The sequence below is a fragment of the Malus domestica genome, chromosome 16 (genome assembly GCF_042453785.1).
Source record: "Malus domestica chromosome 16, GDT2T_hap1".
Classification (NCBI taxonomy): Eukaryota; Viridiplantae; Streptophyta; class Magnoliopsida; order Rosales; family Rosaceae; genus Malus; species Malus domestica.
In genome coordinates, this window is record NC_091676.1 from 10,705,830 (window position 1) to 10,720,700 (window position 14,871).

At 40.4% G+C, this 14,871-nt stretch overlaps 1 protein-coding gene across 4 annotated transcripts in view; it reads left to right on the forward strand.

Annotated features, from left to right (window-relative positions):
• LOC103405321 (uncharacterized) overlaps positions 1 to 14,871 on the forward strand; it is a 45,552-nt gene that overhangs the window by 30,124 nt on the left and 557 nt on the right. For 2 of the 4 annotated variants that reach the window (XM_029095841.2, XM_070815542.1), the window contains exons 41-61: positions 68 to 247; positions 333 to 496; positions 581 to 761; positions 887 to 1,156; positions 1,252 to 1,455; positions 1,556 to 1,610; positions 7,999 to 8,081; positions 8,193 to 9,146; positions 9,231 to 9,307; positions 9,924 to 10,377; positions 10,495 to 10,581; positions 10,935 to 11,090; positions 11,184 to 11,368; positions 11,626 to 12,153; positions 12,810 to 12,987; positions 13,079 to 13,221; positions 13,310 to 13,436; positions 13,554 to 13,763; positions 13,886 to 14,044; positions 14,153 to 14,425; positions 14,689 to 14,831. In XM_029095841.2, the coding sequence (XP_028951674.1) occupies positions 68 to 247; positions 333 to 496; positions 581 to 761; positions 887 to 1,156; positions 1,252 to 1,455; positions 1,556 to 1,610; positions 7,999 to 8,081; positions 8,193 to 9,146; positions 9,231 to 9,307; positions 9,924 to 10,377; positions 10,495 to 10,581; positions 10,935 to 11,090; positions 11,184 to 11,368; positions 11,626 to 12,153; positions 12,810 to 12,987; positions 13,079 to 13,221; positions 13,310 to 13,436; positions 13,554 to 13,763; positions 13,886 to 14,044; positions 14,153 to 14,425; positions 14,689 to 14,831 (4,811 nt within the window). The remainder of the gene's footprint in view (positions 1 to 67; positions 248 to 332; positions 497 to 580; positions 762 to 886; positions 1,157 to 1,251; positions 1,456 to 1,555; positions 1,611 to 7,998; positions 8,082 to 8,192; positions 9,147 to 9,230; positions 9,308 to 9,923; positions 10,378 to 10,494; positions 10,582 to 10,934; positions 11,091 to 11,183; positions 11,369 to 11,625; positions 12,154 to 12,809; positions 12,988 to 13,078; positions 13,222 to 13,309; positions 13,437 to 13,553; positions 13,764 to 13,885; positions 14,045 to 14,152; positions 14,426 to 14,688; positions 14,832 to 14,871) is intronic. The other 2 variants (XM_029095842.2, XM_029095843.2) reach the window with 2 other exon arrangements.

A 14,871-nucleotide genomic window follows, 5' to 3' on the forward strand; every position in this document is an offset into this window, starting at 1 on the left:
GATGTGTTTATTGTGCCATAACTGAACATGTTTTTACATAATTTGAAGCGCTCTTCTGTTTCTGCAGGCCTCCACTTTTCTTGCACGGGCTGATCTGAAAAAACCGTCAAGCCGATTGGCTTATAGTATTGGTGATTCCATGAAGCTAAAGACTAGGGATAATATAACTGCAGAGGTGAAACTGAGACGCTTCTCTTTAACTGTTCTAGACAGCTTATGTGGAATGGTATGTCTTATAAACACATTTGTAAGTCTGGAAACTGATGTAAAGATGGTTTTCATTTTCATACTGTTAATTATCTTGGTTATATTGGATAACTTTGATTTTTCAGATGAGACCACTATTCAACACGACAATCACCAATATCAAGCTTGCAACGCATGATAGACTGGAGGCTATGAATGCAGTACTGAGTTCCTCTATAGCTGCATCAACCTTCAATACTCAATTAGAAGCGTGGGAGCCACTTTTGGAGCCTTTCAATGGAATATTCAAGTATTATATGAGCTCTTTCTATTTGATTTTGAGTTCAATTAAATTTTTGTTATCTCGGGAATTAATTTTGTTGACTTTTTCAAGGTTTGAAACTTCTGATAGTAATGTGCACTCGCCGTCAAAATTTGGGAAGACACTGCGTATTGCTGCCACCAGTATCCTTAATTTAAATGTCAGTGCTGCAAACCTTGAAACTTTTATTGGAAGTGTTCTTTCATGGAGAAGACAATTAGAACTTGAACAGAAAGCAATGAAGATAAATGAGGTGAACCTAGGGTTGATTTGTTGTGTACATATGCTTCCTGTATTTTTTATTCTTTGTGATGGGGGGATGGGGAGTGGGGTGGGGGTTGAAATAACAACTTTGAATACCAAATTGGGTCTTTGCAGGAATCTAGTGGTCTATGTGGACTAGGAGAGGACCAGACTTTCTCTGCATTGCATGAAGATGACTTTCAGACTTTAATTGTAGAGAATAAACTTCGGTGTGATATCTATGTGAAAAGAGTTGAGGAAAACTTAGACAGAGTGGACCGGTTACATCATGGTGACTACATTTCTATATGGGTGCCGCCTCCAAGGTTTTCTGATAGGTTCAACGTTGTAGATGAATCTAAGGAAGCACATTATTATGTTGCTATACAGATCCACGAAGCCAAGGTTGTAACTGGTTAAATTTATTTTTTTCTTACCTTAAATGTTGTATCATTTTGTTTCCTACGTTCTGGAGATAAGATTGATTCTTTTGATTGCAGGGTTTACCTATTATAGATGATGGTAACGGCCATAAACTCTTCTGTGCTTTGCGCCTTGTTGATAGTCAACCAACAGATCAACAAAAACTTTTTCCTCAAAGTGCAAGGACAAAATGTGTTAAACCTGCAGTATCAAATTTCAATAACTTGAATGAAGGCACAGTGGAATGGAATGAACTCTTCATATTTGAAGTTCCACGGAAGGTATCTGATATAGTTATTGCTCTTTTTCACTCTTTCTCCCACTCTTTCTCCCACTCTTTTATTCTTTAAGTTTCCAAGCTTGAGTGTGCAAGTGTTGCAGGGCCCAGCTAAACTGGAAGTGCAGGTGACAAACCTTGCAGCAAAAGCAGGAAAGGGTACGTACTATCGGCAACCTTCCCTGAATTTTGCATTCTTTCTTGTTTTGAACTTGCATCCACATTTTTGTTCATGAACTTAGGTTGTTGATTCCCATGTCTATCTAGAATTAGTAAACCGTGTATTCAAGAGGTAAATGAAATTTGTTCTTACTCATACAGTTGTGGTGGAAATTGGTTCAGGAAGTTAGAGTTAGTTGGGTCATTCCAAAGGGTTGTTTCGTGCTTCCAAGCACCAATTTTGGGGCTTTAGGAAAGGGGAGGAAAGCTAAAGCTTTGTGGGGCTGTTTGGTGTTGGTAGTTTTTTGGAACATTTGGTTGGAGCATAACAGGAGTTTTTGAGGATTATAATGGAGTGGGGGTAGCAGAACTATGGGGTAGAGTAAGATACTGGGCAGCCCTCTGGGCATCAGTTTCGAATGAGTTCAAGGATTATTCTCTTTCTCATATAGTTTGGGATATGTTAGCAGCCGTAAAATGATTTTGGTTGAGGTTATGTTACTTGTAATCAGATCTATTTGAAAGGTCTTAGCTAGATTTGCTGCATGGTGGATTTCTTATCCACTATTTTGTAATTCTTGTTTTTATTTTAATAAAGTGTAATCATTTCTTTGAAAAAAAAAGAAGAAGAGGGGAATGAAATCTTCAGCATTTTGAATATCTTCTCCCATGGCTTCTACACATGCCCTTTTGTATGTTTATAGTCATATTCTGATAGCCTATCTGTTGCTGCTCTGAATGTTATTCGGAAATGTTTTTCCCAAATCCAAGCTTCACTTTGTACTACTGCTTTTTTTTTTTTTTCAGTTCATTTATTAATCATGTGTACCTAATGTATTAAAAGGCGGAGGCGTTCCATGGATAGCCCCTCCTAGGCGTAGGGTGTGAGGCGAAGACTCACGGGACCTAAATAATTTAATATAGCCGATCCCACTCAGTGACTTGGATTTTCCATGTCTCCAACCGAGAAGTTTTCCTCACTCGAAAAATTAAGGGAACACTACCCCAACCTACATGCTCCACTCAGAAAGCTTCAACATACAAGCTTCAACAAAAGAAAATTCAAAGAACTTAGCGAAGAAGGCTTTGGTGTATTTAACACAATACGTTGAAATGAAGGAAAACTTATTTATTGATATCCCCGATAAGCTACAAATATGTACATATACATGAGTCAAAATAAACAAACAAGATGGAGCCTTCACAAAGGTTGCTTAGGAGAAGTCTCAGCAGTCAGTAGAGCCCCAGAAAGAGAAGGCATCGGAGGGGGATCATTCAGAGCCTCAGTACTGGACAGAACCCTAGAAGGAGGAGGCATCAGAGGTTGATCATTTGGAGCTTCATTACGCGGTACAGCCCCAGAAGACGAAGGCAATAAATGCCTTTGGAACAAACCCACAAATCTCTGATGATCAAGTAAAACCTGACCATCAGTTTCCTTCATCTGGTCAAGCTTCCTCTTCATGTTTGTAGCATAGTCATGTGCGAGCCGGTGCAACTGTTTATTCTCATGCCTGAGCCCTCTAATCTCCTGTTTGAGACTCATCACTTCGGCCGCCAATGATTCAACTTGGCGGGTTCGAGCAAATAGGCGTTGGGCCATATTAGACACAGAACCTGCACACTGAACACTGAGAGCCAGTGAATCCTTAACAGCTAACTCATCAGACCGTTTGGAAAGTAGTCTGTTATCTTTGGGAGTGAGAAGGTTCCTGGCCACCACCGCAGCGGTCATATCATTCTTCATCACGGAATCCCCAACGGTAAGAGGACCAGTAGGGGAGACGAAGGATGGGCGCCATATGTTGTCTGGAGAAGGCGGGGCTGCCTCTTCAACAAGGTTCAAGTCAAAACGACGGTCGGAGGGGCCAGACATTTTAAAAGGTATTGAAGAGAGAAGAGGTCGGACAAATCAAGATCTTAGAAGTGCAAGAATGGAGCTTCTACTGGTGGAGATTCAAGTGTGCTTTGGAACTTAATGCCAGCCCCTATAAAAAGCTGCACTCGACGGAGCTTCAGACATCGAAGAGGCGCCTGCTCAGAAATCGAAGAGGCGTTTGCTTTCTCAAAAGCTGGGCTGCTTAGAGACCACGAGGGTTGATCTCATAAATCGAAGGGGTGTTTGCTTTCTCAAAAGTTGGGCTGCTCAAAGACCACGAAAGCCGATCTCAGAAATCGAAGAGGCGCTCGCTTCCTCAAAAGCTGGGCTCCTCAGAGACCACGAGGGCCGATCTCAGAAATCGAAGAGGCACCTACTTTTCCAGCATTGTCAGCACCTGTCACACGCACACTCAGCTTTGCGGAAATTATGGGTATTCTGTCGAAGACTTATGAGGAAGTAGAAAACACATGAATCTTACTGTCCAATCACCCACTTCCCACACGCAGCAATAGCTCATGGGTACCACAGATAACTTTGCCAAAGTTCTCTGCCAAAGTTGAGCACGTGAAGCTTGCAACTCCCACTACATCGCTCTGACCAAGAAGGGTAAAAGAATAGCAAAGAAACAGCACTAACAAAGTTTAGACCCATAAATTTTGAAGGTCTAGCTACCATATTATTACCCACAAGGGTAAAGGAACAGTACCACTGTTGGATAATTGGAAAGTCCCTGTGTGTCAACCTCAGTGCCTTGTGGCAAGGTAGACTAGCAAACATGCCCAACCTTTACTCACATGCGAGAAAACACTCCCAATAAGATTGCTTGCTCCAAAATCGAAGAGGCACCGTCCTCCGAATCTCGAGAGCCAGACTCCCAACATGACTACTTTCTCAAAAATCGAAGAGAGGGTAAAGGAACAGTACCATTGCTGGATAATTGGAAAGTCCCTGTGTGTCAACCTCTGTGCTTCGTGGCAAGGTAGACTAGCAAACATGCCCAACCTTTACTCACATTCGAGAAAACACTCCCAACAAGATTGCTTGCTCCAAAATCGAAGAGGCACCGCCCTCCGAATCTCGAGAGCCAGACTCCCAACATGATTACTTTCTCAAAAATCGAAGAGACACTGCTCCCCGAATCTCGAGAGCCAGACCCTCAGCATGATTGCTTTCTCAAAAATCGAAGAGGCGCTCGCTTTCTCAAAAGCTGGGCTGCTCAGAGACCACGAGGGCCGATCTCAGAAATCGAAGAGGCACCTTCTTTTCTAGCCTTGTCAGCACCTGTCACACGCACACTCAGCTTTGCGGAAATTATGGGCATTCTGTCGAAGACTTCTGGTGAAGTAGAAAGCACATGAATCTTACTGTTCAATCACCCACTTCCCACACGCAACAATAGCTCATGGGTACCACAGATAACTTTGTCAAAGTCTCTGCCAAAGTTGAGCACGTGAAGCTTGCAGCTCCCACTACATCGCTCTGACCAAGAAAGGTAAAAGAATAGCAAAGAAACAGCACTAACAAAGTTTAGACACATAAATTTTGAAGGTCTAGCTACCATATTATTACCCACAAGGGTAAAGGAACAGTACCACTGCTGGATAATTGGAAAGTCCCTGTGTGTCAACCTCCGTGCTTCGTGGCAAGGTAGACTAGCAAACATGCCCAACCTTTACTCACATCCGAGAAAACACTCCCAACAAGATTGCTTACTCCAAAATCGAAGAGGCACCGCCTTCCGAATCTTGAGAGCCAGACTCCCAACATGATTACTTTCTCAAAAATCGAAGAGACACCGCTCCCCGAATCTCGAGAGCCAGACCCCCACCATGATTGCTTTCTCAAAAATCGAAGAAGCATCGTTCTCCGAATCTCGAGAGCCAGATACCACATACCACTTTTTCAAAGTGCTCTGACAGAGTTAAAACATGTGAAGCTGGCAGCTCCCACTACCGTGCTATGACCAAGCAGGGTAAAGGAATAGCATTACTACTTGTTGTTAGGGAGACTCCTATATATGTCGACCTCCATCCCCAACGGACAGGCAGACCTGCAAAAATGCTCAACCCTTCTTCATATCTGAGAGGGCACTCCCAACGAAGCCTTTCGAAATATTCAGCTTTCTTTCCCCCCGATAATACCTCTGCAAACAAGCTATACTAGAGCAAGAATATCTCATATCATCAGGGTTAAAAGCAAGAGTATCCCATATCATGCTTTTTCCCTGTCTTTTCCTTTGGCCTTGTTTTTACCTGCAAGACAAGGAGAAAGAGAGCAATCAGTCAGCACTTGAAATCAAACTCCCAGCCAGGAACTGACAGCCTGGAACCCCTTACCTGATTACTTACCTGGCATTGCTCTCGAGTACTCATCTTCAACATCTTATGTTGCCAGGGAAGATACCGCATCTGCTTGAGGAACAGATAGGGCAAGTGCGAAGGATACAAGGAAGCATGTGGAGACAAGCGTAACAGCACACGTGAACAGATAGGGCAAGTGCGAAGGATACAAGGAAGCATGTGGAGACAAGCGTAACAGCACACGTGCCGATCCATCCATTACTCTGTCAAAAGCAAAAGTATCCCATATCAACAGGGTCGAACGTACTCTAGATTTGATGGACTTGTTTTGACCCTCAAATTCTTCAGTCGGCCTTATACTCTAGAGGAAACCAGAAAACCCTCCAGCTCAGTTCAAGAATAAGCCTGTGGAAAGTTACTTCTTCAAAAGCAAAAGTATCCCATATCATCTCTTCTCATTTTTCTTCTCTTTATCCTTCATGCTGCTGCAAGATGGGGAGAAGGTGAACAATCAGCCGGAGCTCTGATTGCTTACCTTGTCTGTCACCTCTTTCAGCAAATCCCCTAGCTCGGCGACTTGGGGGACTCCTACTACATGGTTTGTATCGCGCTTGACCAAGCCTGAAACTACAAGTAAGCTTCAAGTGAAATTGATACATTACCTTGTGCATCTCCACCAGTTAAAGATACCACCCCTGGATGGAGGAAGAGTACTTCCAGAGAAGCTGCCACATCTACCTATGAGACAGATAAGGCAAGTCAAGATGATACCACACTCCGATACTTAGAAGTTCGTGATTACGAGATCATTCTCCCACAATATTTCCTAATGTCATTTGTACTCTAATGTCATTTGTACTAAATCATTCACTTGTACTCACTAAAGGAGAGCTTGAACCTATGTACTTGTGTAAACCCTTCACAATTAATGAGAACTCTTCTATTCCGTGGACGTAGCCAATCTGGGTGAACCACGTACATCTTGTGTTTGCTTTCCTATCTCTATCCATTTATATACTTATCCACACTAATGACCGGAGCAATTTAGCGAAGATCACAAAAAGCGACCGTTTTCGCTACCTAGGATCTATCTTACAAGAGAACGGAGAATTAGATGGAGATCTCAACCATAGAATACGAGCTGGATGGATGAAGTGTAAGAGTGCATCCAGCATGTTGTGTGACCGTCGTAGGCCACTGAAGCTCAAGGGAAAATTTTATAAGACGGCAATAAGGCCAGCGATGTTGTATGGCACAGAATGTTGGGCGGTGAAACATCAACACGTACACAAAATGGGTGTAGCAGAGATGAGGATGCTTCGTGGGATGTGTGGGCACACGAGAAAGGATAAGATTGAGAATGAGGATATCCGAGGTAAAGTAGGAGTAGCCGAAATTGAAGGAAAGATGAGAGAAAATCGGTTCCGGTGATTTGGACATGTGCAAAGAAGGCCGACTGACACTCCGGTTCGAAGATGTGACTACGGGACAGAGGTTCAGGGCCGAAGGGGTAGAGGAAGACCTAGGAAAACTTTGGAAGAGACTCTAAGAAAAGGCTTAGAGTACTTGGATCTAACGGAGGACATGACACAAAACCGAGCGCAATGGCGTTCTAGGATTCATATAGCCGACCCCACTTAGTGGGAAAAGGCTTTGTTGTTGTTGTTGTTGTTGTATATATAATTATATATATATATATATATATAGTATAATACTTTGTAAAACAATTAATCAAAAACCAAATTGAGATTAGAATACTAAAAAACTTGAATTTTGAAACAAATTGTGGTGGTTTGGAGAATTTTGAAACAAATTGAGGTATGAGATTGGAGTAAAATAGAAATATAGGATTGGGATTGAGATTGAGATTGAGAATTTTGGGTTTGAGGAATTGGGGAATTGTGGAATTGGGGATGGGGTGAAATATAGCAGAGAATGGGGGATTGGTTGGTGAAATATACAGAGAAAATGGGATATTGGGTGGTGAAAATAGCAGAGAATTGGCAGAGGACTGCAGTGATTTAAAAAAAATAAAAAATTAGACTTGGCGAAAACGACGTCGTTTTGGGCCAAGTCTATAAAAAATTAAAAAACTTTCTTCTTCCTATTGCGGTCGTCTTCTTTGCAATTTCTTACTGAATAATAATCATCTAGAGGCAAATTTCTCATGCGTTTGTTATGGTCTCAAATCAATACAATGATACAGGTGAAGTTGTGGGTGCCCTCTCATTTTCTGTTGGGCAAGGTCATGATTTTCAGAACATAGTATCACATCCACTAAGAAGCAAGGTGAGCACGTTCACCTTATTTATGCATTGATCGGTGTCGTTGGTTGTGCACATGTACTGTCTTAGGAATTGATTGTTCTTTTTCGTTCTTCTTTGATGTTGTGCTTTAAAGGCTCAACAGAACAGTACTGAAGATATGGATGAATGCGGATGGCTGCTGGTTTCAACTTCTTATTTTGAGAGGAAAACAACTCCAAGTTTTCAAAGAGATTTGGAGGCTGAAAATGTAACGGATAGAGGCATAGGTTTCTCTGTCGGACTTGGCCCGGATGATGTTTGGCAGAACATTCGGTCATTGCTTCCATTGTCAGTTGTCCCAAAATCGTTACAGAATGGTTTCATGGCTTTGGAAGTTGTTATGAAAAATGGCAAGAAGCATGCAATTTTCAGGGGTCTTGCAACAGTTGTAAATGAGACCGATGTTAAGTTGAAAATTTCAGTATGTCATGCATCTCGAATTCAAGGTCGTGATTCCTCTCTTGGAAGTGATAGCATAAATCCTGGGAGTTCTTTTATTTTGCCTTGGAGAAGTACATCTAGTGATTCTGACCAGTGCTTACAAATATGTCCTGCTGTTGATCATCCTCAGCCTTCATATTCATGGGGTTCTCTTGCGGCAGTGGGTACTGGTTATACTTATGGAAAGGACCTGACTATTATAGATCAGGTTTCACCTTCTAGACAATATACTTCAAAGCAGGAAAATAAGATGCCAAATGTTACTTTCAAGTTGAATCAGCTTGAGAATAAGGATATACTTTTGTGTTGTTCTAGTACCATAAACGAACAATTTTGGCTTAGTGTCGGGGCAGATGCCTCTGCACTTCATACTGAACTGAATGCACCTGTTTATGACTGGAGAATATCTGTCCATTCTCCTATGAAGTTGGAAAATTGCCTTCCCTGTCCAGCTGAATTCACAATCTGGGAAGGAAAACGAGACGGAAAATGTGGACGACAGCATGGTATTATCTCTTCACGTGGGGGTGTACATGTATATTCAGCAGACATTCAGAAACCTTTGTATCTTACGTTGTCTGTCCAGGGTGGTTGGGTCCTGGAGAAGGTACTAGCTCTGTCTAAATATAAGTAACATGCTTGTTATATCTACATACCATTGTGAGTTTAATAACTATGGTTGTTCTGGCAGGACCCCATTCTTGTTTTGAATCTTTATTCCAATGACCATGTCTCATCATTCTGGATGGTTCACCAGAAAAGTAAAAGGTTTGTGCTTCCGAGAAAAGATTTCTTTGATATTTTTTGTTTGGTTTTGTCAAAAGTTGTTATTGTACTGTTGTTCCCAAAAGCTCAACCTGTTAGGATATAGGCAAATTCATATAATATTCAACACTCCTCCCTTGTGGATTTCTATCAACCAGCATAAAGCATAATACGTAGTTTTCAATGTACATTTGGAGGTTTTAATAGCAAGGACTCCAACTCAGAATCTCTTATTATGCTATGTTAGGTTTTTACACTGGGGGCCCAATTTTGTTTTATACCTTAGTCTTTTTAGGCTAAATTGAATATGTTTTGGTGTTCTCAACTTTGTTTATGCTCCTTATGTGTGTGAGTATTTCTCTATACTTGTGTGTGGGTGTTCCACTACTAGTTACCCCCAACTAGCTGTTATGCTGGAAATAATTTTTGTATGATGTTTCCTCATCTTTTTTGTTCTACACTTGTGTACCATTTATAATGTTCTACTACTAGTGACCCCCAACTAGCTATTGTGTCTGCAACTCTTTCTTATTGGAAAATTTAAACATTTCTTGTAACTGATATAACAAATATTTTATTAATTATCATATCCATGATCTCCATTACTATATATTTGCAGGAGACTGCGTGTGAGTATTGAACATGACATGGGAGGAACCACTGTTGCACCCAAAACAATAAGATTTTTTGTTCCATACTGGATTACTAATGATTCATCTATTTATTTGGCATATCGAGTGGTAGAAGTAGAACCTTCGGACAATGCAGATACGGACTCCCTAATGCTTTCTAGGGCAGTCAACTCTGCAAAAACAGCCTTGAGAAGTCCCACAAACTCTATGGACAGGAAGCATTCTGCCACAAGGAGAAACATCCAAGTACTTGAAGTTATTGAGGACACTAGTCCTGTTCCTAGCATGCTTTCTCCACAAGATTATGCCAGCCGTGGTGGGGCTTCGCTGTTTCCATCTCAAAAAGATGTGTATTTGTCCTCACGAGTGGGGCTTTCTGTTGCCATTCGTCATTCAGACATTTACAGTCCTGGGATATCTCTTTATGAGCTGGAAAAGAAGGTGATTTCAATGGAGCATCAAATTGGCTTACGATATCCATTTTCCTTCTCACGAGTATCGCTTCACAGTTGCTGAAATTTGTTCTCTATTATATGATCTTTGAACTTTCTTTTCCAGGAAAGGCTTGATGTAAAAGCATTCAGTTCGGATGGATCCTATTACAAGCTTTCAGCGAGACTGAGCATGACCTCAGACAGAACAAAGGTTGGATTTAAATATCTTGTGACTTAAATCTTTAATGTTTCTCGACTGATGAACTGCTAGGAAGAATGTGATGAGGGACTTACCAAATTAGTCTGTAAAACATTAGCTCTGAAGCCTGTTTACAGAAAATAAGATGACCCTTAGCCTAAAGAAAAATGATGAAAGATTCTCTTCACCAGGCCATCTGCATGTTTAGAATGGACAGAAGGTTCCTTACTTCTTAGTCCTTAGTAAAAGAAGTTGTTGTTAGTCCCTATTTTTTGTGCTCTTTGGTACTGATAAGCTATGCATTTGTCAAGTTTCTTTGGTATATGGTAATAATAATAAACAACTGCTCAATGGTTAATATTCAGGTTGTGCACTTCCAGCCCCACACCTTGTTTATTAATAGAGTTGGTTACAGTCTCTGCCTGCAACAGTGTGATTCTCGGTCCGTGGCGTGGATTCATCCCACGGATTCTCCAAAGCCTTTTTGTTGGCAGTCTAGTGCCAAAGTTGAACTGTTGAAGGTCCGTGAAGTTTTAAAATCTCTCATGTTCGCTAATTATGCATGAATAGCATACATTGTCTGAATCCCATATGGGATTTATTCTTCTTATCAGGTGCGGGTGGATGGTTACAATTGGAGTGCACCATTTAGTGTTTGTTATGAAGGTATCATGCGTGTTTGCTTGAAGAAGGATGCCGGAAATGATCTACTTCAATTTCGAATAGCTGTAAGAAGTGGAGCAAAGAACTCAAGCTATGAAGTTGTTTTCCGTCCAAACTCTTCCATGAGTCCTTACAGGTAACAGTTCACTATGTCTTATGAAATCTTGTGAAATGGAAAGAGATAATGTAGTTATCATAACTCATAAGGTATCATAAGATAAGAAAAATAATTCTGTTTTACTAGAGTGAAATTTTGTTGAACTTGTAATGTCTGTTCATGTGGAAGTTGTCTTAGTACAGTAAAATAAATACATAAACATGGTTTAATCTCCTTTACTTGTATGCATGTGTTCTTTTGTTTTTGGTCCACTGCTGATAGTTTTCTATCAACAGGATTGAAAATCGTTCCATGTTTCTACCCATCCAAATTCGGCAAGTGGATGATACCAACGATTCATGGAAATTTCTTCTTCCCAATACAGCAGCTTCTTTTTTATGGGAAGATCTTGGCAGAAGACGTTTATTAGAGATCCTGGTAGAGGGGGAAGACCCATTAAAATCAGAGAAGAATGATATTGATGAGATTTCTGATCACCAACCCATTCATGTGGGAAATGGGCCTTCTAAAGCTTCACGTGTTACTGTAATAAAAGAAGACAAAGTGAATGTCATCAAGATCAGTGACTGGATGCGAGAAAGTGATCCGTCTGGAATCTTGAGTACAAGCCACTCATCACCTATGTCTCAGCTTTCTATACAGAAACAATCACCAATAATCACTGATTGTGAGTTTCATGTTATCATTGAGCTTCCTGAGCTTGGAATATCCATTATTGACCATACACCCGAAGAAATCCTGTACCTTTCGGTTCAGAATCTTCATTGTGCATATTCAACTGGCTTAGGTTCTGGAATCAGTAGGTAAGTTTGCTATCAATTTTGTGGCTTGGAGAACAATTTGCTTAATTTATTAGTCAGTGCGGGTGCAGTCTTCTTAACTGTTGAAAAGCTGCTGTGACCTTGAGTGTTGTTGTAATGATATTTTTTTTGTTTTTTGTTTGTTTCTGGTGTGATTATTAGATGCTGTTAGTAGAATTAGGTATATTGACATCTTGTCCTCTGTTTTGTACAGTTTCATTTTATTATTGATAGTTTATTTCCTATCGGGAAAAATAGGAAAAGAACAATTGTTATTGTGCATATATATATTTTTTAAATATTAATATGTTATGAAATACTTATGTGTGTTGCAGACTATTTGAATATATTGCTATTCAAAAGAAAATATTATCGCTTAGCATTTAGGCTTAATTGGTAAAATAAGATATATAATATACTAGCAGTCAACAGTTGGTGTGATAGGCTTTCATGTTATGAGGTCCATGGTTCAAGCCTCAGCAGATGATTTGTTGTTAATTCCTGTTAGCAGATCTATATGAGAATCTCTATTCAGAAGCGTAAATTTGGCTTAATTAGCAAAAAGACCTTTAGGATGCTTTTGTTGAATCTTGGACTGTTTATGTTTCTCTTTCAACAGCAGGTTATTAAATCTGGAGTCTTCTGTTTCCTGTTTTCAGGTTCAAACTTAGAATGCGAGGGATACAATTGGATAACCAGTTGCCCCTTACTCCAACACCTATTCTTTTTAGACCACAGAAAGTTGGAGAAGATACTGACTATATCTTGAAACTTTCAATCACAATGCAATCAAATGGGTCACTAGATCTATGTGTCTATCCATATATCGGTCTCCAGGTAAGTATAAGAGAGTTATCATTTTCCAATAGAAGGTTTTCTGATATTTTTTCTCCAATTTATATTTAATTATATGCAACTGATTATTCAGGGACCTGAAAACTCTGCCTTTTTGATAAACATTCATGAGCCAATCATTTGGCGCCTTCATGAGATGGTTCAGCAGGTCAACCTCAGTCGGTTGTCTGATACTCAAACAACTGCTGTTTCTGTTGATCCAATTATTGAAATTGGGTATGCCAGGACTTCTAAAATTGTCTTTTCATAGCTTTTCACTACATTTAGTCATAATTCCCTTAAATAATGTTACTTGTACTTGCAGAGTTCTTAGCATTTCAGAGGTTCAATTCAAAGTGTCAATGGCTATGTCACCTAGTCGGCGGCTGAGAGGTGTCCTTGGATTTTGGGCATCTTTGATGATTGCATTGGGGAACACTCCGAATATGCAAGTAAGTGTTGGGATTCTTCCTCCCGCTGTTTTGTGATTTCATGGTTTTTATTTTTTTTTTTTCTGGAATTCATCCTAGAATTTCATCTGGCCTAAGTACTTACATTTGTTATTTTAGGTGAGGATAAAACAAAATTTTAATGAGAACGTGTGCATGAGGCAGAGTACAGTGATTAGCATTGTTATTTCAAAAGTTCAAAAGGCAATGAGAATGATGATAGCATCAGCAATAACTTCCGATGAGCATCTCCTCCGCAAAAGGCTGCCTCGTGTTATTGGTGGTGATAATTTGATTCGACCTTATGACGACTACAAAGCACAGGGACAGGTACTAGTTGTTCGACTGCTTTCAATCCTCAGTAAAAAAAATTCTTTCCATGTAACTTGGTTTGGTTTTTATTGATACTGCCTTCATTGCTTGTTCTTACTCCAACTTTCTTGGCCATGAAGGCTATATTGCAGCTGGCAGAATCAGGTTCATTTTTCCTCCAGGTTGATCTGTTTAAAGTGCGTGGGAAGTTTGCTCTATCAGATGCTTATGAGGATCACTTTTTACTCCGCAAAGGAAGAATTCTTCTAGTCACTCATCGAAGAGTGATACTGTTGCATGTAAGTTAGCAGGATTAGAATCATTCGTAGTGCTATCAGTCCTTTCCTATCTTCTATAAGCCATCCTCAAAAGTCAGCAAACAATGACATTGTAACTTTTGTCATCAGCAACCCTTAGCTCAGAAGTTCAACCCGGCTAGGGATCCGTGTTCTGTATTGTGGGATGTACTGTGGGATGACCTGGTGATAATGGAGATGGCACATGGGAAAAAGGACCACCCAAAAGCTCCACCTTCACGGGTCATTCTTTATTTACAAGATAAATCAGAGATGAGGGAACAAGTTCATGTCATAAAGTGCTTCCCTGATACCCCCCAAGCACTGGACGTGTACTCTTCAATTGAACGAGCAATGAACACTTACAGACCAAACAAACAAAAGGTTAGATTGTAACGCCATACCTCTGAGCTCTGCAGCTTCATGTTATTGCATTGACTTTTAACTTTGTCAAGCTTGGCTGACCATGGAATGCTAAAATTGTACATGCAAACTAAAGAATAATTGAGAATATTGTACACCCTTGCATTGCTGTTGCTGATAGATACGGATCTTTAACACATTGCAAAAGTTCGTGATATTCATCTTTTTCTGGATAGTTGACGTTTTGCTTTGTAATGAATTTTCTTGCTTTGCAATGCTATCAGAAAATGCTGAAAAAGAATGTGACAATGCCATATGCGCCAATTATTGATAGCGCCAGTGCTGAAGCTACACCAAAAGATCCAGGGTCGCCCCGACTGGTGCCTGCATCAATTCCTCGTTCAAATTTTGGTAGCCGCTCCAACTGGTGAGGAACTATGGTGTTTGGAATTTCTGCTGTGGTTCAG